This window comes from Somniosus microcephalus, chromosome 11 (genome assembly GCF_052327205.1).
Source record: "Somniosus microcephalus isolate GS21.2 chromosome 11, FLI_Smic_1.0, whole genome shotgun sequence".
NCBI classification, from domain to species: domain Eukaryota; kingdom Metazoa; phylum Chordata; class Chondrichthyes; order Squaliformes; family Somniosidae; genus Somniosus; species Somniosus microcephalus.
Window position 1 is genome coordinate 39,252,530 of NC_140997.1, and position 25,133 is coordinate 39,277,662.

Consider the following 25,133-nt stretch of genomic DNA (forward strand, 5'->3'; position numbering starts at 1 on the left):
CAACTAAGGATGTACATCCGCAAGACAAAGTAGTCCCTTCAATGTTGTATACATTACACTTCCTCCCCCTTTAGTTTAATAGTATATTGGCCCAGAACTTGGTGTCGGGGGCTTGCCGCGCGTGCAAGCCCCCGATCTGCACTCACCCTGCGTACTGACATCTGAAGCCCGGGCCTGCTTGCATTTCCTGTGACAGGCCCGGTTCAGATGTCAGCGCGCAGTGCTTACCTGATCCAGTGGCGTAGTTAGTGCAATGTGCCGGCTGGGATCAGGTGAGCACTGTACAACCAATCAGGGGAGGGGAAGGTTCATTCATGAGTTTGAGAGTAAGAACTGTCAAACTCATGAAAACTACAGGGGCCCAAAACACTATTTAAACTTTAAATAAAAATTTAAAAAACATCCCAATCATTAAATTAAGTATAAATAAGTTTAAAAAAATAATGTAAACAATAATTTTTTTTTGAAAAAAATAAATTTTTAGTAAAAAGGGTCTAAAACTAAACTTACCTTATTGTAGATTCTTTAAAATAATAAACCTGTGGGAAAAAAAATTCTAAATTACACTAAAACACCACTTACCTGTAAAAATAAATGCTTACGTGTGCTTTTTACAAGCGTAAAGACCGGAGGCCTTTAGACATGCGCAAATCCCCCAAAACAGAGGAAATCCAAGACGCACGCGCTGCCCCCTACAGCGCACGCGCTAGCCTCTTCAACTCTTGGGTTGGAGGAGAGGAAATGCCGGTTTTCAGCGCATGCGCTGTGCATGCTGAAAACCGGCATTTCCTCCGGCCAGACGCATGAGTACCCCTTCCGTACTCATGCGTTTGGGGAGGAATTACTGCCCCAATAACGCAAAATTTCTATAATTAACATACAGAGCCTGTCTTTACAGTAACCTTTTTGTTTTCTTAAAAGTAACAAAATTCAAATTCCAACATAACATTTTATTTTGTCAACAGCCCTTTTACAAGTCAAGTCTCTGGGGAGGTCTCCTCTGCCTCTTTGGGTAACGTTTCTCCAGACTCTTGCTTTGGGGAATGAGACTGTACAGGTACAGGTGCATTAGGTGAGCTATCAGCACAGGTGGAGCTCTCAGCTGTGGATGAGGCTGGTGCTGATGCTGATGAATCAGGAGTGTCTGTTTCCATGTCAGGTGAGTCTGGGCGAGGTATAGGGGTGTTTTTCACCTGAACATCCAGAATTTGGTCCACATGACGTCTCAAAACGTTCTCTCCCACATCCACTGTATACATCAGTGGTCCCTCTCTTGTGGATATTGTCCCTGGTTGCCACTTTTCCATCCGGAAATCACGAGCAAGAACTGATTGTCCCACACTGAAGCTTCTTGTTGGCTTAGCATTCAAATGTTTGAATTGTTTGTTCTCTACATCACGACGTACATTCGGTTTAAGAAGGTCCATGCAAGATCTCAGGTTCCTGTTCAGAAATATCATCGCTGGAGTCTGATTAGTGGCTGCGTGTACTGCATTCCGATAAGCAAAGAGGAAATTGTCTATCTTGTGTTGCAGTGGTAGATTCTCGCTGTACATTGCTTTGATGGCCTTCTTGAAAGTCTGTACGAATCTCTCTGCCAAGCCATTTGTAGCTGGATGGTACGGGGCAGATGTGTAGTGCTTGATTCCATTTTTCTTCATGAAACCTTGGAATTCGTCAGAGACAAATTGTCGTCCATTGTCTGTGCAGATTTGTTCTGGTAGGCCATTTCTAGCGAACATGGTCCTCAGAACTGAAATGGTCTTTTCAGATGTGGTTAATTTCATTTTAATGACCTCGGGCCATTTGGAATGTGCATTGACTGCAATCAAGAACATGGAGTCCATGAACGGTCCAGCAAAGTCGATGTGCACACGTTGCCATGGTGATGAGGGCCATTCCCATGGATGGAGAGGGGCTTGTGGTGGTGCGTTCTGGACCTTTTGACATCCTGAGCAGCTCTTTGTCAGGTCCTCGATCTGTTTGTCAATTCCCGGCCACCACACGTAACCCCGGCAAGTCTTTTCATCTTTACCGTGCCTAAGTGTCCTTCATGCAGTTCATCTAGCACTCGGTTACGAAGCTTGGGAGGAATCACAACTCGTGAGCCGCACATCAGTGTTCCCTGACACACTGATAACTGCTCCCTCCTAGCTGAGAATGCTGGAAATAATGAGTCACCATGCGCTGGCCATCCCTTCACAGTGATGTCATAAATTTTTGACAATGTAGGGTCATTGCGTGTTTCTCTTTCAATGAGGGAGTTTGTCACTGGTAGCTGCTCAACTATTGTGTGAAATACCTCTGCTGAGTCAACTGTTGTAGTTCTCTCTGAGGTCGGCAGTGGTAAACGTGACAAACCATTGGCGTTGCCATGTTGCTTGGTCCCCTTGTATTCAATATCATACAGGTGAGCCCCTAGGAAGAGTGACCATCGCTGCAGCCATTGTGCCGTCATCACTGGAACGCCCTTCCTTGGGTTGAAGATTGAAACGAGAGGCTGGTGGTCAGTTAACAGTGTAAACTGTTGACCATACAAGTAGTGGTTGAATTTCTTGACTCCCCACACAAGGCTGAGAGCTTCTCGGTCAATCTGTGCATAATTGCGTTCAGCTGTAGTCAATGATCTTGAGGCAAAGGCTATTGGTCTTTCTGAGCCTTCTGGGAACTTATGTGACAACACGGCACCAATGCCATGGGGTGAAGCATCACATGCCAGTCGAATAGGTAAGGATGGGTCAAAGTGAGCTAGCACCTCTTCTGAAGTAATGAGTCTTTTACTCTCTTGAAAAGCTTGTTCACAGCTGTCACTCCACTTCCATTGTGACCCTGTCTGTAGCAATGCATTTAGTGGATGTAACACTGTGGATAGGTTGGGCAAGAACTTGTGATAGTAGTTCACCAGTCCAAGATATGACCTCAACTGAGACACATTTTCAGGTGTTGGTGCATTAATCACAGCTTCAATCTTGTCTGGAGACTTGTGTAAACCATCCTTGTCAATCACATGTCCACAGTATGAGATTTTCTTTTTGAAAAACTCACACTTGTCTCGGTTCGCTCGGAGCCCATACTCCCGTAACCTGATGAGCACCTGTTCAAGGTTGGAAAGGTGGTCGTTGTCATTCTTGCCAGTAATGATGATGTCATCAAGATAACACTGAGTACCTGGGATCCCCTGCAGGACTTGGTCCATTGCCCTTTGCCAGATTGCAGGAGCTGATGCTATTCCGAATACCAGCCGATTGTACTGGTAAAGGCCTTTGTGCGTATTTATTGTCAGGTACTTCTTTGATGCATCATCAATTTCCATTTGGAGATAGGCCTGGGCCAAGTCAATCTTTGTGAAGCGTTCCCCTCTTGGCAGGGAAGCAAAGATGTCCTCAATGCGAGGCAATGGGTACTGTACTGTGTGGAGGACTGGGTTAACAGTCACTTTAAAGTCTCCACAGATGCACACTTTTCTTGGCTATCCTGGTATTGTGCTGGAGGTTTTCTTCATCACTGGAACTATAGGTGTGGCCCATTCACTCCAATCCACCTTGGACAGGACCCCTAACTGCTCCAAGTTCTCCAGCTCTGCTTCTACTGAAGGGCGAATTGCATAAGGCACTGGTCTGGCCTTGTGGAACTTTGGATTTGCGTTCTCCTCAATCTTAATTTTTGCTTTCATGCCCTTAAGTGTTCCTATTCCCTTCTTGAACACTTCCTGAGAGTCAGAGAGTATTTGTGACAGTCTCACAGGAGTGGCGTTGCTGTCCTCCTTTGCTGAAACAAACAGTGCTTGGATGGTGTGCTAATCCAACTGTACTTTCCTGAGCCATTCGCATCCCAGCAATGGTGGTCCTCCATTTTCCACTACATAGAGGTTCAATTGCGGTATTTTTTTTTCTTTGTATGTCACTGTCACTTTTATTTTACCTTTGGGGCACACTCTTTGTCCTGTGTATGTCTTTAACAGTACTTTAGTTGGCCTTAGCGGTATGTGTGAAAACAGTCGTTTGTAGTCATGTACAGAGATCACTGTTAAAGCTGAGCCTGTGTCCAACTCCATTTTCAGCCTAACTCCTGCCACTTCTGGAGTAACCCATATTATTCTGTGATCTCCTGTCTCTTTCACACTGTGTAGTTTTAGACAAGCCAGATCCTCTTCCTCTGAGTCTGTGTCACTTTTTTCTTTATCTGAACTGTCTCCAGTCACGTAGTGTACCTTCTTGTATCTATCTTTGAAATATTTCTTGTTTTCAGTCACTTGGTGTACCTTTTTGTTACTCTGTATTGTATCAGTTTTCGGCTTCTTATTTGCTTTGCAGACCCTTTCAATGTGCCCTCGTCTGCCACATTGTCTGCAGTCTTTGTCTTTAAACCAACAGTCATTGTGGTCATGTGACATTTTGCCACAGCGATAGCACTTCTTTTCTTGTTTCAGTGACATTTTATTAGTTGAATATTCCAGGGATTTTTGTTGAATTTCTAAAGCGCCACGTGCTGCTGCTTCCATTGATATTGCAATACTCAGAGCCTTCTCCAATGTGAGGTTTTTTTCAGACAGGAGCTTCTTTTGTGTGCTTTCACTTTGCATGCCACACACAAATCTGTCCCTCAATGCGTCTGATAAGCCCACTCCAAATTGGCAATGTTCTGATAATTTGCGCAACTTTGCCAAATATTCAGAAATGCTTTCATTTTTGCTCTGGTTCCGTTTATGGAATTTAAATCTTTCGGCTATGAGCAGTGGCTTGGGGCTTAAATGGTCTTGGAGTGCGTCCACTATTTGTTTGAATGTTTTGTTTGCTGGCTTTTCAGGGGTTAATAAACTACGTAGCAGCCCGTATGTCTTTGCACCCATAACACTCAGCAAAACAGTGGCTTTCTTTTCTACCTCCACGCCGTTAGCCTCACAGTACAACTCCACTCTTTCAATGTAAGTTGCCCAGTCTTCAATGCTGCTATCAAATGCTGCAATCGTGACAATCATCGCCATTTTTTTCCCCAAACCCGTTTTTCTTTCTTTACTAGTTAGCTAGCGTCATGCAAGTCCTGTGCACTTTTCACTTGACTTACGTATCCCCTGCCTAGCTTAGCAAGCGTGCTCCGTTTTTTCTACCTTCTCGCTCCTTTCTTCCAAATTTCGGTGTCCTCTGGATGTGAAGCCAGAATAGGAAGACGTAGGTTCATAATTGTCGTCGCCAATTTGTTGTGTTTGTACCGCTATACACAACTACATAAAATAATAAAGTAGCAGAGACTGAGAGTAACTTCAAGTGATCTTTACTGGGTAACTGGAACTTCGGCACTGACTATACAAATCGATACGCGTCTGTTATATACGCTCGCAACTAAGGATGTACATCCGCAAGACAAAATAGTCCCTTCAATGTTGTATACATTACATGGGTGAATTCTCACTTTAAGTTTTCCAACAAGAAAGGTCACAGAATGGAAACCAGCTGCTTCTCCACAGGAGGGAGTAGAAATTGAAGAACAAGTTACCCTGATACTCTCTGTCGCAGTTCCCAACAGATGGCTACTGAGCATCATTGGCAAACACTGGGAGCAGATTACCCTGCCAACCTTCTCGGGCAGGGATTGATGTAATGGAGGATGCAATCGTCATCTACTTACCCTACCCATTAAGGGATGGGCAATAAATGCTGGCCTTGCCAGCAACGCCCACATCCCATGAATGAATTTTTTAAAACTCATGAGGGAGACCTTCATACCTTCAGTGAGAATATTGTTCCTCGTGACTATTGGAGCTTCTTCTACTAATAGTATGCAGTTGCTCATTGAACATCCACTCTATAATCCAGCCTGCCCAATATTTAATAGTTCACACTAACCAATCCTAATAGTTCCCAGAGGCCAAAGATCCATGAGCCCATAGTCCCAGGATGTGTTTGCTGTGACCTCCAGCACTTACCCTGCCAAACTATGTAGGGTCAGGGGGAGGTCACCTTATTTTAAAATGCCCGGAGTGTGAGACTGGATGTTAAAAAGAGATATGTTGTGTTAAAACATAATCTCGGGTTTACGAAGAAAATATCAAGAAAGGTTTCTTTTGAGATTGAGAGGTTTGACCCTTTTCTCTTGGAGGTGCTAGTTCACGCTGAGTACAGTTCCATGGCCACGAGGCCACTTTTAAATTAACCATTGAACTCAGCACAATCCTTTAAAAAAAATTCTTGGGATGTGGGCATCGCTGACAAGGCCGGTATTTATTGCCCAGCTCTAGTTGTTCTTGAACCCCTGCCGTCCAGTCGCTGGTGAAGGTGCTCCCACGATGCTGCTAGCTAGGGAATTCTAGGATTTAGACCCAGTGACGATGAAGGAACAGGTGATATATGTCCAAATCGGGATGGTGTGTGACTTGGAGGTGATGATGTTCCCAAGCACCTGCTGCCCTTGTCCTTCTAGGTGGTAGAGGTCGCGGGTTTGGGAGGTGCTGCCGAAGAAGCCTTGGCGACTTGCTACAGTGCATCCTGTAGATGGTACACGCTGCAGCCACAGTGCGCCCGTGGTGGAGCGAGTGGATGTTTAGGCTGGCGGATGAGGTATTAAGCAAGCGGACTGCTTTATCCTCGAGGGTGTTGAGCTTCTTAAGTGTTGTTGCAGCTTTACCCATCTAGGCAAGTGGAGAGTATTCCATCACACTCCTGATCCTTACTACATGCTGTATACATTGTTGAAAAACTTAGTACTAATGTAAAATGCTATATTTACAACATTTATATTAATTTAAGATATGCCTGTGATATCAACATTCTCTGATATGCGCACATACCCCATAAATTGCAGTGTGATGAATCTGGATGCTCTTCATGCTGATTCACATCAGAATTCAAGAACGAGAGAAAGAATTTGCATTAAAACAGATGAAGGACCCTACTTTGCATATTTAACATGATCCATCGACATTGTTAGGCGGCTGCCAGGGATGTCTGAAAACAGCGAGGACCCCGCATCCAGACATTGGCAAACATCGCGCCCGTTTTACGCCCAAAACAATGGGTGAAATGCATCCCAATTTCTACCCCAAGCTGGTTCAGCTCAAGTTTCTGAAAAGGACAAACCTGGCTGAGAGAGATAATGATAAAGGAAGTGGACTCTGCGAATGGTAAATGAGGTGCTGTATTCCTGGCAGAGATCAGCCTTGTGAATCAAAGGAGAGAGAGTAATTGCATTAGCCGTGCTCTTGGCAGAGTCTGTCCTGAATGATCTTCCCCAGTACTTTGCATTCATTTGAAGCCACTGCAAGCAAACCAAAGTTAACTTTCGTGATTGTTCAGTAGAACGGTAGCAATCTATGAGGACACCCGTGCATGGAAAATCATAACAAGAAGGCCATTAAGAATGTGTAGACTTTTCACCGACCTCAGAAATAATTGATTACGTTCCTGGCGTAATAATCATTTTAATATATGCCTAACTGCTTCATTATGGATGTTTGTAATGTGCTCATTTGAAGGCTCATCATTTATAATTGATCTTCTGTTAGGTGACTGATCATTTTATAGCCTTTGGAAATCATTTTGTTCATTTAACACGTCATTTATTTTCATGGAACTCGCCTGTAACACTCCGCAGCTCGATTGGCTTCAGCTAGTCTCCCCATACAGCTTAAATTCTGAAGTATTTGTTAGGAGGGGTGGGGAGGGGGTGGTGTAATGGTTGGACACTGGACCTTTGGACCTTCACTTCTGGGACCTCTTTCAAATTCAATCCAGACCGATGGAAGGAACGTAAGCCGGTTCCAAATGACTGCAATCCCGCAGCGCAAAACGTACCTCTAATCTGGAACTAAAGAAAAAAAGAACTTACATTTCTGTAACGCCTTTCATGGCCTCAGGATGTTCCGAATTTTCTTGCGCTCCCATGGGAATTAAATGATGGTCTGTTGAGACCTGAAATGAGTGCCACACTTCAGAAAAATGGAATCGATGCAGCAGTCAACTGTTGGCAGTTTCACTGTTGGCCACAGCAATTTCAGCCAAAAATGTATTGAATATTACATTACTGTTTAATAGGAGACTCACTGTGATTCTTTATTCCATCATCTGCTAGATAGCAATTAACTACCAGGACAGTAAAAATGATTGCTGACTGTAGTTATTTTTCAGCAAATGTGTAAAAACAGAATGATTTTCAATCTAGCTTTTTTCCCTTCCTATAAATCTTTTAGAAAACTTATACAGTACACAAGAATACAACTGCAAGATAAGGGTCAAACAAGAAATATAATGACAACATTGATCTTAAAGCTAGTCACATGCTAAAGGCATTAAGCTGCATTATGATACTTCTTGTAGAAACAAAACTGGGAATTAGCTACATTTGGGTGGCAGTGCCCAACAGGCAGTCCAATGGGCCGAATCCAGTCCAAAGGGCCGAATCCAGTCCAAAGGGCCGAATCCAGACCAATGGGCCGAATCGAGTCCAATGGGCCGAATTCAGACCAATGGGCCGAATCCAGTCCAATGGGCCGAATCCGTCCAATGGGCCGAATTCAGACCAAAGAGCCGAATCCAGACCAATGGGCCGAATTCAGAACACAGAGCCGAATCCAGTCCAATGGGCCGAATTCAGAAGAAAGAGCCGAATCCAGACCAATGGGCCGAATCCAGTCCAATGGGCCGAATCCGTCCAATGGGCCGAATTCAGAACAAAGAGCCGAATCCAGACCAATGGGCTGAATTCAGAACAAAGAGCCGAATCCAGTCCAATGGGCCGAATCCAGTCCAATGGGCCGAACCCAGACCAATGGGCCGAATCCAGTCCAATGGGCCGAATCCAGTCCAATGGGCCGAATCCAGACCAATGGGCCGAATTCAGACCAATGGGCCGAATCCAGTCCAATGAGCCGAATTCAGAACAAAGAGCCGAATCCAGTCCAATGGGCCGAATCCAGTCCAATGGGCCGAATTCAGAACAAAGAGCCGAATCCAGTCCAATGGGCCGAATTCAGACCAATGGGCCGAATTCAGAACAAAGAGCCGAATCCAGACCAATGGGCCGAATCCAGACCAATGGGCCGAATCCAGTCCAATGGGCCGAATTCAGAACAATGGGCCGAATTCAGAACAAAGAGCCGAATCCAGACCAATGGGCCGAATCCAGACCAATGGGCCGAATCCAGTCCAATGAGCCGAATTCAGAACAAAGAGCCGAATCCAGTCCAATGGGCCGAATTCAGAACAAAGAGCCGAATCCAGACCAATGGGCCGAGTCCAGAACAAAGAGCCGAATCCAGACCAATGAGCCGAATTCAGGACAAAGAGCCGAATCCAGTCCAATGGGCCGAATCCAGACCAATGGGCTGAATCCAGACCAATGGGCCGAATCCAGTCCAATGGGCCGAATCCAGACCAATGGGCCGAATCCAGACCAATGGGCCGAATCCGTCCAATGGGCCGAATTCAGAACAAAGAGCCGAATCCAGACCAATGGGCCGAATCCAGAACAAAGAGCCGAATCCAGACCAATGAGCAGAATTCAGAACAAAGAGCCGAATCCAGTCCAATGTGCCGAATTCAGAAGAAAGAGCCGAATCCAGACCAATGGGCCGAATCCGTCCAATGAGCCGAATTCAGAACAAAGAGCCGAATCCAGACCAATGGGCCAAATCCAGAACAAAGAGCCGAATCCAGTCCAATGGGCCGAATTCAGAAGAAAGAGCCGAATTCAGAACAAAGAGCTGAATCCAGTCCAATGGGCCGTATCCGTCCAATGGGCCGAATTCAGAACAAAGAGCCGAATCCAGACCAATGGGCTGAATTCAGAACAAAGAGCCGAATCCAGACCAATGGGCCGAATCCAGTCCAATGGGCCGAATCCAGACCAATGAGCCGAATTCAGAACAAAGAGCCGAATCCAGACCAATGGGCCGAATCCAGACCAATGGGCCGAATCCGTCCAATGGGCCGAATTCAGAACAAAGAGCCGAATCCAGACCAATGGGCCGAATCCAGACCAATGGGCCGAATCCGTCCAATGGGCCGAATTCAGAACAAAGAGCCGAATCCAGACCAATGGGCCGAATCCAGAACAAAGAGCCGAATCCAGTCCAATGGGCCGAATTCAGAAGAAAGAGCCGAATCCAGACCACTGGGCCGAATCCAGTCCAATGGGCCGAATCCGTCCAATGGGCCGAATTCAGAACAAAGAGCCGAATCCAGACCAATGGGCCGAATTCAGAAGAAAGAGCCGAACCCAGTCCAAAGGGCCGAATCCAGTCCAATGGGCCGAATCCGTCCAATGGGCCGAATTCAGAACAAAGGGCCGAATCCAGACCAATGGGCCGAATCCAGACCAAAGTGCCGAATCCAGTCCAATGGGCCGAATCCAGTCCAATGGGCCGAATCCAGTCCAATGGGCCGAATCCAGACCCATGGGCCGAATCCCGACCAATGGGCTGAATCCAGTCCAATGGGCTGAATCCAGTCCAATGGGCCGAATCCAGTCCAATGGGCCGAATCCAGACCAAAGTGCCGAATCCAGACCAAAGTGCCGAATCCAGACCAAAGTGCCGAATCCAGTCCAATGGGCCGAATCCAGACCAAAGTGCCGAATCCAGACCAAAGTGCCGAATCCAGTCCAATGGGCCGAATCCAGTCCAATGGGCCGAATCCAGTCCAATGGGCCGAATCCAGACCAAAGTGCCGAATCCAGTCCAATGGGCCGAATCCAGTCCAATGGGCCGAATCCAGTCCAATGGGCCGAATCCAGACCAATGGGCCGAATCCCAACCAAAGGGACGAATCCAGACCAATGGGCCGAATTCAGACCAATGGGCCGAATCCAGTCCAATGGGCCAAATCCAGACCAATGGGCCGAATCCAGACCAATGGGCCGAATCCCAACCAAAGGGACGAATCCAGACCAATGGGCCGAATTCAGACCAATGGGCCGAATCCCGACCAATGGGCCGAATCCAGTCCAATGGGCCGAATTCAGACCAAAGAGCCGAATCCAGACCAATGGGCCGAATTCAGACCAATGGGCCGAATCCAGACCAATGGGCCAAATTCAGACCAAAGAGCCGAATCCAGACCAATGGGCCGAATCCAGTCCAATGGGCCGAATCCAGTCCAATGGGCCGAATTCAGACCAAAGAGCCGAATCCAGACCAATGGGCCGAATCCCGACCAAAGGGACGAATCCGGACGAGTCCAGACCAATGGGCCGAATTCAGACCAATGGGCCGAATCCCGACCAATGGGCCGAATCCAGTCCAATGGGCTGAATTCAGACCAAAGAGCCGAATCCAGACCAATGGGCCGAATTCAGACCAATGGGCCGAATCCAGACCAATGGGCCGAATTCAGACCAATGGGCCGAATCCAGACCAATGGGCCAAATTCAGACCAAAGAGCCGAATCCAGACCAATGGGCCGAATCCAGTCCAATGGGCCGAATTCAGACCAAAGAGCCGAATCCAGACCAATGGGCCGAATTCAGACCAATGGGCCGAATCCAGACCAATGGGCCGAATTCAGACCAATGGGCCGAATCCAGACCAATGGGCCGAATTCAGACCAAAGAGCCGAATCCAGTCCAATGGGCCGAATCCAGACCAATGGGCCGAATCCAGACCAATGGGCCGAATCCAGTCCAATGGGCCGAATCCCGACCAATGGGCCGAATCCAGTCCAATGGGCCGAATCCAGTCCAATGGGCCGAATCCAGTCCAATGGGCCGAATTCAGACCAATGGGCCGAATCCAGTCCAATGGGCCGAATCCAGTCCAATGGGCCGAATCCCGACCAATGGGCCGAATCCAGACCAATGGGCCGAATCCAGTCCAATGGGCCGAATCCAGTCCAATGGGCCGAATCCAGACCAATGGGCCGAATCCCGACCAATGGGCCGAATCCAGTCCAATGGGCCGAATCCAGACCAATGGGCCGAATCCAGACCAATGGGCCGAATCCAGTCCAATGGGCCGAATCCAGTCCAATGGGCCGAATCCAGACCAATGGGCCGAATCCAGTCCAATGGGCCGAATCCAGACCAATGGGCCGAATCCAGTCCAATGGGCCGAATCCAGACCAATGGGCCGAATCCAGTCCAATGGGCCGAATCCAGACCAATGGGCCGAATCCAGTCCAATGGGCCGAATCCAGACCAATGGGCCGAATCCAGTCCAATGGGCCGAATCCAGACCAATGGGCCGAATCCCGACCAATGGGCCGAATCCAGACCAATGGGCCGAATCCAGACCAATGGGCCGAATCCAGTCCAATGGGCCGAATCCAGACCAATGGGCCGAATCCCGACCAATGGGCCGAATCCAGTCCAATGGGCCGAATCCAGACCAATGGGCCGAATCCAGACCAATGGGCCGAATCCAGTCCAATGGGCCGAATCCAGTCCAATGGGCCGAATCCAGACCAATGGGCCGAATCCAGTCCAATGGGCCGAATCCAGACCAATGGGCCGAATCCAGTCCAATGGGCCGAATCCAGACCAATGGGCCGAATCCAGTCCAATGGGCCGAATCCAGACCAATGGGCCGAATCCAGTCCAATGGGCCGAATCCCGACCAATGGGCCGAATCCCGACCAATGGGCCGAATCCAGACCAATGGGCCGAATCCAGACCAATGGGCCGAATCCAGTCCAATGGGCCGAATCCAGACCAATGGGCCGAATCCAGACCAATGGGCCGAATCCAGTCCAATGGGCCGAATCCAGTCCAATGGGCCGAATCCAGTCCAATGGGCCGAATCCCGACCAATGAGCCGAATCCCGACCAATGGGCCGAATCCAAAACAATGGGCCGAATCCAGACCAATGGGCCGAATCCAGTCCAATGGGCCGAATCCAGACCAATGGGCCGAATCCAGTCCAATGGGCCGAATCCAGTCCAATGGGCCGAATCCAGTCCAATGGGCCGAATCCAGTCCAATGGGTCGAATCCAGACCAATGGGCCGAATCCAGAGCAATGGGCCGAATCCGTCCAATGGGCCGAATCCAGACCAATGGGCCGAATCCAGTCCAATGGGCCGAATCCAGTCCAATGGGCCGAATCCAGACCAATGGGCCGAATCCAGTCCAATGGGCCGAATCCCGACCAATGGGCCGAATCCAGTCCAATGGGCCGAATCCAGACCAATGGGCCGAATCCGTCCAATGGGCCGAATCCAGACCAATGGGCCGAATCCAGACCAATGGGCCGAATCCAGACCAATGGGCCGAATCCAGACCAATGGGCCGAATCCAGTCCAATGGGCCGAATCCAGTCCAATGGGCCGAATCCGTCCAATGAGCCGAATCCAGTCCAATGGGCCGAATCCCGACCAATGAGCCGAATCCAGTCCAAAGGGCCGAATCCCGACCAATGGGCCGAATCCAGTCCAATGGTCCGAATCCAGACCAATGGGCCGAATCCGTCCAATGAGCCGAATCCAGACCAATGGGCCGAATCCAGACCAATGGGCCGAATCCAGTCCAATGGGCCGAATCCCGACCAATGAGCCGAATCCAGTCCAAAGGGCCGAATCCCGACCAATGGGCCGAATCCAGTCCAATGGGCCGAATCCGTCCAATGAGCCGAATCCAGACCAATGGGCCGAATCCAGACCAATGGGCCGAATCCAGTCCAATGGGCCGAATCCAGACCAATGGGCCGAATCCAGACCAATGGGCCGAATCCAGTCCAATGGGCCGAATCCAGACCAATGGGCCGAATCCAGTCCAATGGGCCGAATCCAGACCAATGGGCCGAATCCAGTCCAATGGGCCGAATCCAGACCAATGGGCCGAATCCAGTCCAATGGGCCGAATCCAGTCCAATGGGCTGAATCCAGTCCAATGGGTCGAATCCAGACCAATGGGCCGAATCCAGACCAATGGGCCGAATCCGTCCAATGGGCCGAATCCAGACCAATGGGCCGAATCCAGTCCAATGGGCCGAATCCAGTCCAATGGGCCGAATCCAGACCAATGGGCCGAATCCAGTCCAATGGGCCGAATCCAGACCAATGGGCCGAATCCAGTCCAATGGGCCGAATCCCGACCAATGGGCCGAATCCAGTCCAATGGGCCGAATCCAGACCAATGGGCCGAATCCGTCCAATGGGCCGAATCCAGACCAATGGGTCGAATCCAGACCAATGGGCCGAATCCAGACCAATGGGCCGAATCCAGACCAATGGGCCGAATCCAGTCCAATGGGCCGAATCCGTCCAATGAGCCGAATCCAGTCCAATGGGCCGAATCCCGACCAATGAGCCGAATCCAGTCCAAAGGGCCGAATCCCGACCAATGGGCCGAATCCAGTCCAATGGTCCGAATCCAGACCAATGGGCCGAATCCGTCCAATGAGCCGAATCCAGACCAATGGGCCGAATCCAGTCCAATGGGCCGAATCCAGTCCAATGGGCCGAATTCAGACCAAAGAGCCGAATCCAGACCAATGGGCCGAATTCAGACCAATGGGCCGAATCCAGACCAATGGGCCGAATTCAGACCAATGGGCTGAATCCAGACCAATGGGCCAAATTCAGACCAAAGAGCCGAATCCAGACCAATGGGCCGAATCCAGTCCAATGGGCCGAATTCAGACCAAAGAGCCGAATCCAGACCAATGGGCCGAATTCAGACCAATGGGCCGAATCCAGACCAATGGGCCGAATTCAGACCAATGGGCCGAATCCAGACCAATGGGCCGAATTCAGACCAAAGAGCCGAATCCAGACCAATGGGCCGAATCCAGACCAATGGGCCGAATCCAGACCAATGGGCCGAATCCAGTCCAATGGGCCGAATCCCGACCAATGGGCCGAATCCAGTCCAATGGGCCGAATCCAGTCCAATGGGCCGAATCCAGTCCAATGGGCCGAATCCAGTCCAATGGGCCGAATTCAGACCAATGGGCCGAATCCAGTCCAATGGGCCGAATCCAGTCCAATGGGCCGAATCCCGACCAATGGGCCGAATCCAGACCAATGGGCCGAATCCAGTCCAATGGGCCGAATCCAGTCCAATGGGCCGAATCCAGACCAATGGGCCGAATCCCGACCAATGGGCCGAATCCAGTCCAATGGGCCGAATCCAGACCAATGGGCCGAATCCAGTCCAATGGGCCGAATCCAGTCCAATGGGCCGAATCCAGACCAATGGGCCGAATCCAGTCCAATGGGCCGAATCCAGACCAATGGGCCGAATCCAGTCCAATGGGCCGAATCCAGACCAATGGGCCGAATCCAGTCCAATGGGCCGAATCCAGACCAATGGGCCGAATCCAGTCCAATGGGCCGAATCCAGACCAATGGGCCGAATCCAGTCCAATGGGCCGAATCCAGTCCAATGGGCCGAATCCCGACCAATGGGCCGAATCCCGACCAATGGGCCGAATCCAGACCAATGGGCCGAATCCAGACCAATGGGCCGAATCCAGTCCAATGGGCCGAATCCAGACCAATGGGCCGAACCCAGACCAATGGGCCGAATCCAGTCCAATGGGCCGAATCCAGTCCAATGGGCCGAATCCAGTCCAATGGGCCGAATCCCGACCAATGAGCCGAATCCCGACCAATGGGCCGAATCCAGACCAATGGGCCGAATCCAGACCAATGGGCCGAATCCAGTCCAATGGGCCGCATCCAGACCAATGGGCCGAATCCAGTCCAATGGGCCGAATCCAGTCCAATGGGCCGAATCCAGTCCAATGGGCCGAATCCAGTCCAATGGGTCGAATCCAGACCAATGGGCCGAATCCAGACCAATGGGCCGAATCCGTCCAATGGGCCGAATCCAGACCAATGGGCCGAATCCAGTCCAATGGGCCGAATCCAGTCCAATGGGCCGAATCCAGACCAATGGGCCGAATCCAGTCCAATGGGCCGAATCCAGTCCAATGGGCCGAATCCAGACCAATGGGCCGAATCCGTCCAATGGGCCGAATCCAGACCAATGGGCCGAATCCAGACCAATGGGCCGAATCCAGACCAATGGGCCGAATCCAGACCAATGGGCCGAATCCAGTCCAATGGGCCGAATCCAGTCCAATGGGCCGAATCCGTCCAATGAGCCGAATCCAGTCCAATGGGCCGAAACCCGACCAATGAGCCGAATCCAGTCCAAAGGGCCGAATCCCGACCAATGGGCCGAATCCAGTCCAATGGGCCGAATCCAGACCAATGGCCGAATCCAGTCCAATGGGCCGAATCCAGACCAATGGGCCGAATCCAGACCAATGGGCCGAATCCAGACCAATGGGCCGAATCCGTCCAATGGGCCGAATCCAGACCAATGGGTCGAATCCAGACCAATGGGCCGAATCCAGACCAATGGGCCGAATCCAGACCAATGGGCCGAATCCAGTCCAATGGGCCGAATCCGTCCAATGAGCCGAATCCAGTCCAATGGGCCGAATCCCGACCAATGAGCCGAATCCAGTCCAAAGGGCCGAATCCCGACCAATGGGCCGAATCCAGTCCAATGGTCCGAATCCAGACCAATGGGCCGAATCCGTCCAATGAGCCGAATCCAGACCAATGGGCCGAATCCAGTCCAATGGGCCGAATCCAGTCCAATGGGCCGAATTCAGACCAAAGAGCCGAATCCAGACCAATGGGCCGAATTCAGACCAATGGGCCGAATCCAGACCAATGGGCCGAATTCAGACCAATGGGCCGAATCCAGACCAATGGGCCAAATTCAGACCAAAGAGCCGAATCCAGACCAATGGGCCGAATCCAGTCCAATGGGCCGAATTCAGACCAAAGAGCCGAATCCAGACCAATGGGCCGAATTCAGACCAATGGGCCGAATCCAGACCAATGGGCCGAATTCAGACCAATGGGCCGAATCCAGACCAATGGGCCGAATTCAGACCAAAGAGCCGAATCCAGACCAATGGGCCGAATCCAGACCAATGGGCCGAATCCAGACCAATGGGCCGAATCCAGTCCAATGGGCCGAATCCCGACCAATGGGCCGAATCCAGTCCAATGGGCCGAATCCAGTCCAATGGGCCGAATCCAGTCCAATGGGCCGAATCCAGTCCAATGGGCCGAATTCAGACCAATGGGCCGAATCCAGTCCAATGGGCCGAATCCAGTCCAATGGGCCGAATCCCGACCAATGGGCCGAATCCAGACCAATGGGCCGAATCCAGTCCAATGGGCCGAATCCAGTCCAATGGGCCGAATCCAGACCAATGGGCCGAATCCCGACCAATGGGCCGAATCCAGTCCAATGGGCCGAATCCAGACCAATGGGCCGAATCCAGTCCAATGGGCCGAATCCAGTCCAATGGGCCGAATCCAGACCAATGGGCCGAATCCAGTCCAATGGGCCGAATCCAGACCAATGGGCCGAATCCAGTCCAATGGGCCGAATCCAGACCAATGGGCCGAATCCAGTCCAATGGGCCGAATCCAGACCAATGGGCCGAATCCAGTCCAATGGGCCGAATCCAGACCAATGGGCCGAATCCAGTCCAATGGGCCGAATCCAGTCCAATGGGCCGAATCCCGACCAATGGGCCGAATCCCGACCAATGGGCCGAATCCAGACCAATGGGCCGAATCCAGACCAATGGGCCGAATCCAGTCCAATGGGCCGAATCCAGACCAATGGGCCGAATCCAGACCAATGGGCCGAATCCAGTCCAATGGGCCGAATCCAGTCCAATGGGCCGAATCCAGTCCAATGGGCCGAATCCCGACCAATGAGCCGAATCCCGACCAATGGGCCGAATCCAGACCAATGGGCCGAATCCAGACCAATGGGCCGAATCCAGTCCAATGGGCCGAATCCAGACCAATGGGCCGAATCCAGTCCAATGGGCCGAATCCAGTCCAATGGGCCGAATCCAGTCCAATGGGCCGAATCCAGTCCAATGGGTCGAATCCAGACCAATGGGCCGAATCCAGACCAATGGGCCGAATCCGTCCAATGGGCCGAATCCAGACCAATGGGCCGAATCCAGTCCAATGGGCTGAATCCAGTCCAATGGGCCGAATCCAGACCAATGGGCCGAATCCAGTCCAATGGGCCGAATCCAGTCCAATGGGCCGAATCCAGACCAATGGGCCGAATCCGTCCAATGGGCCGAATCCAGACCAATGGCCGAATCCAGACCAATGGGCCGAATCCAGACCAATGGGCCGAATCCAGACCAATGGGCCGAATCCAGTCCAATGGGCCGAATCCAGTCCAATGGGCCGAATCCGTCCAATGAGCCGAATCCAGTCCAATGGGCCGAATCCCGACCAATGAGCCGAATCCAGTCCAAAGGGCCGAATCCCGACCAATGGGCCGAATCCAGTCCAATGGTCCGAATCCAGACCAATGGGCCGAATCCGTCCAATGAGCCGAATCCAGACCAATGGGCCGAATCCAGACCAATGGGCCGAATCCAGTCCAATGGGCCGAATCCCGACCAATGAGCCGAATCCAGTCCAAAGGGCCGAATCCCGACCAATGGGCCGAATCCAGTCCAATGGGCCGAATCCATCCAATGAGCCGAATCCAGACCAATGGGCCGAATCCAGTCCAATGGGCCGAATCCAGTCCAATGGGCCGAATCCAATCCAATGGGCCGAATCCCGACCAATGAGCCGAATCCCGACCAATGGGCCGAATCCAGACCAATGGGCCGAATCCAGACCAATGGGCCGAATCCAGACCAATGGGCCGAATCCAGTCCAATGGGCCGAATCCAGACCAATGGGCCGAATCCAGTCCAATGGGCCGAATCCCGTCCAATGGGTCGAATCCAGACCAATGGGCCGAATCCAGACCAATGGGCCGAATCCGTCCAATGGGCCGAATCCAGACCAATGGGCCGAATCCAGTCCAATGGGCCGAATCCAGTCCAATGGGCCGAATCCAGACCAATGGGCCGAATCCAGTCCAATGGGCCGAATCCCGACCAATGGGCCGAATCCAGTCCAATGGGCCGAATCCAGACCAATGGGCCGAATCCGTCCAATGGGCCGAATCCAGACCAATGGGCCGAATCCAGACCAATGGGCCGAATCCAGACCAATGGGCCGAATCCAGACCAATGGGCCGAATCCAGTCCAATGGGCCGAATCCGTCCAATGAGCCGAATCCAGTCCAATGGGCCGAATCCCGACCAATGAGCCGAATCCAGTCCAAAGGGCCGAATCCCGACCAATGGGCCGAATCCAGTCCAATGGTCCGAATCCAGACCAATGGGCCGAATCCGTCCAATGAGCCGAATCCAGACCAATGGGCCGAATCCAGTCCAATGGGCCGAATCCCGACCAATGAGCCGAATCCAGTCCAAAGGGCCGAATCCCGACCAATGGGCCGAATCCAGTCCAATGGGCCGAATCCGTCCAATGAGCCGAATCCAGACCAATGGGCCGAATCCAGACCAATGGGCCGAATCCAGTCCAATGGGCCGAATCCGTCCAATGAGCCGAATCCAGACCAATGGGCCGAATCCAGACCAATGGGCCGAATCCAGTCCAATGGGCCGAATCCAGACCAATGAGCCGAATCCAGACCAATGGGCCGAATCCAGACCAAAGGGCCGAATCCCGACCAATGAGCCGAATCAAATGTTTGAATGATTTTGAGTAGTCACAATCTTTTCCATTATACTGACCACTGAATTAGATTACCAGCTGTCCTTGTTACCATTCCCATATCTATATATAATTTTCATTACCTATAGCTACAGAAGCATTTACGTCAGTAGTGTGGGATTTGGATCTTGACTGTTGTCAATTGAGGTCGAATTGAATTGGTCACTCACACCTACTTTGTGCATTCTTAGGTTTCAGTGGTTTATCACTTGAAAAGTTTATAACATCACCTTCCTTGTTCCTTTTAGGCCTGGCTGACGGAGATTCATGAATATGCAACGCAAGACGTGGTAATCATGTTACTGGGTAACAAGGTGAGTGCTAGTATTGCACATCTTGTACCAGGTACTTGTCATCTTGATCTCTGAAAGCACCACTTAGATCTGAATCTAAGGCCTAGGATTTGGTTTGTACTCAACTTCAAATGCAAGCCCAGCGTCAACCAGGAACTGTTGTGAGGGAACTGATGAGCGAGAGGACCACGCGAATTTGCTCCTCTTGCGTCATCAGGACACGAGCGGCGTGCTGGAGACGCCAAAAGGGAGTACGCTGGACATGAAGAAGATGAAGGTCGGCCTTGCAGGACGCTAACATTGGAACTACTTTTGAGACCAGGGAAGGGGAGGGTGGAGAGGAGATCGGGAGGGGGGGTGAGCAATGGCCAGCAGCAGGAGGAGCACTCTTGCTTTTACTTTATGGTGGCAGCCTCCAACAGTCCCTTTAAAGACTGCTGGTTTGGTTGCTGTTCACCTGAGAAAATTGTCCGTAGCATACAGTCGCCATCCAATATGGGAAAGAGGCCTGAAATAGGCATTAGGCCCCCGCCTTGCATAGGCAATGGGCCTAATCGTAGAATCATAGAATGGTTACAGCACTTAAGGAGGCCATTCGGCCTGTCGAGCCTGTGCCGGCTCTCTGCAAGAGCACTCCAGCTAGTCCCAACCCCCCGCCCTTTCCCCGTAGCGCTGCAAATTTTTTTCCTTCAGGTACTTACCCAATTCCCTTTTGAAAGCCACGATTGAATCTGCCTCCACCACCCTTTCAGGCAGTGCATTCCAGATCCTAACCACTCGCTGTGTAAAAAAGCTTTTCCTCATGTCGCCTTTGGTTCTTCTGACAATCACCTTAAATCTGTGTCCTCTGGTTCTCGACCCTTCCGTCAATGAGAACAGTTTCTCTCTATCTATTCTGTCTAGACCCCTCATGATGCCTGATTCAGGCAGGCACACTAACCAATATGGCGTGCGGCGCGTACCTGGTGCGGAATGAGCAATGCACATTGGACTTCTTCAGCGCCGGTTTATTACTGAATTGATGCTTTTGCAGCGTGGCTAGGTGCTGCCACCTATTGGTATAATGGTGAATTGCACCACAGACCAGGTGGAGTTCCCAAATGCCACTTTGGGCCTTCAGGGGAGGCACCAAGCAAAGGCAAGGTACTTTTTCTACTCTGTCGAAGGAAGAAATCTTTGGAACTGCGTTCGTAGAAACCCCCAATCCTTTCAGCAAGCAAAAGTTTGCAATTTAACAATGGGGAACTGTATCACTCAGTATGGAACTGAGCCACACTGACCAGGAGGGTTCTGGGCTCTCGCATGAGGCTGTGACTGTAGAGTTTATTCATTGTTATTTCTGTCTTTTAAAGGCTGATGCGACTCAAGAGAGGGCAGTAAAGAAAGAGGCAGGAGAGAAACTAGCCAAGGTATGTCACTTTCTAAGCCACTCGTGCTGTGGGGAGCTTTATGTTGGCTTTATACTGTACAGTCGGCTAAATAAATTCTCTGAAACAAGTACTGCAAATTGTGAGGAAACGGGGAGAAAGAGACACCTTGATCCCACTAATCGAGGATGGATTTGAACCCAGGTCCCAGAGGTGAAAGGTCAGTGTGCTAATCCACCTCATTGGCTGCTTCCCCTTGCCATCTTTTACACTGCTTGCCAGTTTCAGGCGTAACTAAATTCCAGTAAGATGGGCAGTTAAGATGAGAGATTCAGCATGCGGCACGATTTAGACATAAACTGGCAGCTTTGATGATGCAACATGAGATGGGAACCAGAATCTGCAGTCAGTGTAAATCCGAGATGAAGGGATGCAAAGAAAGACACTGGTCTGCTCTGCCAGGGATGTTTCACTGTTATTTTAGATGCTTTTGTGGTGCAGATTATTCCTGTTGAAGCTTACTTGCTAGATCATAAATGACAGGGTGTAGGTGTAAACTTAGTGTTTCTCTAAATAGATTTTATTATGCCCGTTGTTTTTTGTATTAAAGGGCATAATTAATTGTAAGACTACAGCTTTAATCATTTGTTTTCAGTACTAGTGTTTCACAAAAGCAAAATACTGCGGATGCTGGAAATCTGAAATAAAAACAGAAAATGCTGGAAATACTCAGCAGGTCAGGTAGCATCTGTAGAGCGAGAAACAGAGTTAACGTTTCAGGTCGATGGCCCTTCTAGTGAAAATGGGGATAATTTTAACTTTCATGACTGGGTGGTAATCGGGCAGAGCATTGATCGGGCAGAGCGCTGATGGGGCAGGGCGCTGATGGGGCAGGGCGCTGATGGGGCAGGGCGCTGATGGGGCAGAGCGCTGATGGGGCAGGGTGCTGATAGGGCAGAGCGCTGATGGGGGGTAGGGTGCTGATGGGGCAGGGCGCTGATGGGGCAGAGCGCTGATGGGGCAGGGTGCTGATGGGGCAGAGCGCTGATGGGGCAGAGCGCTGATGGGGCAGGGCGCTGATGGGGCAGGGCGCTGATGGGGCAGAGCGCTGATGGGGCAGGGCGCTGATGGGGCAGGGCGCTGATGGGGCAGGGCGCTGATGGGGCAGGGCGCTGATGGAGCAGGGCGCTGATGGGGCAGGGCGCTGATGGAGCAGGGTGCTGATGGGGCAGGGTGCTGATGGGGCAGTGTGCTGATGGGGCAGGGTGCTGATGGAGCAGGGCGCTGATGGGGCAGGGTGCTGATGGGACAGGGTGCTGATGGGGCAGCTCGGTAATCGGACAGAATGGATCGGTCGCCGATTGATGACAATGGGATGAAAGTTGGGTGGGTTCTGAAACTGGGAGGGTGATTCACTCTGCCAGATCACTGCCCTGAGGGTGAAAACCCCTCCTCGATGGGGTTTTCTATGTATATACCTATATCGCTGATTGATATTTATCTTCTTCTAGGAATACGGAGTGCCCTTTATGGAAACAAGTGCCAAAACAGGCCTAAATGTTGAGCTGGCATTTATGGCTATTGCAAAGTAAGTTATGCAAGGGCGATCTTTAAATTTTCCTTGGATTGGCAAACGTCAGTGAGGATTAGTGTAACAAACAATATTTATCAAATTATCTCCCGACCTTATGATTCCATGGGCAAAATTAATAAATGCAAGAAGCTTTGTCAATATGACAACAATTAACCTGCGATTTCAAAGGCCGAGGGCTGGATTTTCATTGAGGAGGCGGGTTGGGGGCGGGATGGGTTCGTGCCCCCCAATTTCAGGATCTTAACCCCCCACACGCCTCCAATCCCGCCTCCACGGCCCAATGAAAATCCTGCCCCAAGTGTCTAAGTCCCAGACAATGAGTCTAATGACTCTGAACACAGAATGATACAGTACTTTAGGGATCACGGGAATTAAGCTTGATGATTTATGTCTGAAAGTGAGAAATTACTTTGTAGGTGTTATGTACATTGATAGGTATATGATTGACATGAACCAATATTACTGGGATAAGGTAAACAGCCTACACCTCTAATTTGTCCTGTTGGTTTGCAAGAAACCACTAGATTGGATCTGAATCTAGATCGCCGAGGCGTAAGATCAGTGTGTGCTCACTTATTGTGCTGTCTCAACCCTTGATGTAGAATCAGCATAAAGTAATACGATTCCACATTCAGGAGAGGCATGACTGTTACTGTACTGTTTATTACAGAGAACTGAAACACAGGTCGATGAAATCGCCAAACGACCCCAAGTTCAAGCTCCACGACTATGTGAATTCGGAAATGAAAGGCACAGGTTGCTGCAGGTCGTAACTTCTGTATGCTTTCTACCGACATATTTGTACAAGACTTCTCGGTGTTAAACAGCCAGGACAGTTCTTCTCGTGGTTCTGCCATCTTTAGTGTGAAGCTCTTGCATGTCCGTACTTGTTGTCTGTACATTGACAAGTGTTTATCTGCCGAGAAGACCTTGAGTTCATTCGGGGGGCGGGGGGGAAGGGCGGGATATAAATGGTGTTAAATCAGGATCAAAATGACTATACTTGATTATGTAAACAATCAAAATCTGCTTTTGCTGACTAACAGTTGTATCAATAGAGAAACAAATCTGTTCTGTTCTGTAGGACATTAAATGAATGTACATTGATGTCCGTGATTGTTCTGAATGTATGCGGTGTATATTTTTTAATCCTTTACAAAGCCAATTTTAATTTAATTCGGGGAAACAGAAGAGAAGTCACGCGTGTGAAACTAAATCACGATGCTGGTTGCCGGGAAATGCAATTTGACCCCCTTTGTGCATCTTGCTGAAATACTGTAAACTATTTTTTAAACAACTTTAATGCGTAATTGTCAGACTTAATTAGAATTTTAATAAATAGTTGCAACATCTGTTAAAAAAAAGTTTTCAAAGTAACTACACTCAAAAGTGATTGGAAAAAGTGACGGTGAATATGATGTTAATTATTGTGTAGCATATGCTTTTGCAGAAAGTAAAGACTTGAAAACTGTTCTCATTCTAGTCTCTTTTATACTCACCACCAAGAGGTTGATTTTTCTCTTTTTGTTCACATGTTGTCATTGATACGAGGGTTTGCAGCATTAGCTGAAAGATTGTAGTATCTGCATTGTGACAGCAGCATCCAACACGCGACTATAGTACAGCTCAGTTGTACTCGGAATACAACCCTGGAGCCTTTTAAGAACATAAGAAATAGGAGCAGGAGTAGGCCATTCGGCCCCTCGAGCCTGCTCCACCATTCACTATCATGGCTGATCTTCTACCTCAACTCTACTTTCCCGCCCTATCCCCATATCCCTTGATTCCCTTAGTGCCCAAAAATCTATCGCTCTCATTCTTGAATATACTCAACGACTGAGCATCCACAGCCCTCTGGGGTAGGGATTTGGGCCTTTCGCCCATTGTCTCTGGAGCTCCATTCATGGCCGACCTGACTGTTGGTGGTGACGCTGCTGTTTCCTCCCTTTTCCAAGTACAGTAAGAGGGACTACTAATGGGAGACAGAGTTAGCTTAGCTTCCATACAGCCAGTGAAAGGATCCTAATAAAGGTGAACTGTTCTGGTCCTGTGGGAAGTACCTGAGCTCCAACTGGCAATTCCCTACAGGGTAACAGTTGAAATCAGGAGCTAAGTATCTAGGGAATTGCAGACACTGATCCGTGTTCAGTTGCTCCAGGGTGCAAGTAAGTTGTTAGTTGGGATTGTGGCCCTCAACACTGGGTTAAGACCTGTAGACTATACTCACATGCTTGGCATCTACTTGTTGTACAACTGGAAGGCAGTCTGTATTGTGATTTTGGTCCACTTGAAATGACTATGTTGAAACACC

At 50.0% G+C, this 25,133-nt stretch overlaps 1 protein-coding gene across 3 annotated transcripts in view; it reads left to right on the forward strand.

Annotated features, from left to right (window-relative positions):
• Positions 1 to 24,295, forward strand: part of LOC147110492 (ras-related protein Rab-26-like) — a 494,956-nt gene extending 470,661 nt beyond the window's left edge. For all 3 annotated transcript variants that reach the window (XM_086000511.1, XM_086000510.1, XM_086000512.1), the window contains 4 exons: positions 19,817 to 19,882; positions 21,214 to 21,270; positions 22,740 to 22,816; positions 23,493 to 24,295. In XM_086000511.1, coding sequence (XP_085856637.1) covers positions 19,817 to 19,882; positions 21,214 to 21,270; positions 22,740 to 22,816; positions 23,493 to 23,595 — 303 coding nt within the window. In that variant the 3' untranslated portion in view covers positions 23,596 to 24,295. The remainder of the gene's footprint in view (positions 1 to 19,816; positions 19,883 to 21,213; positions 21,271 to 22,739; positions 22,817 to 23,492) is intronic.
• The last annotated feature ends 838 nt before the right edge of the window (positions 24,296 to 25,133 follow it).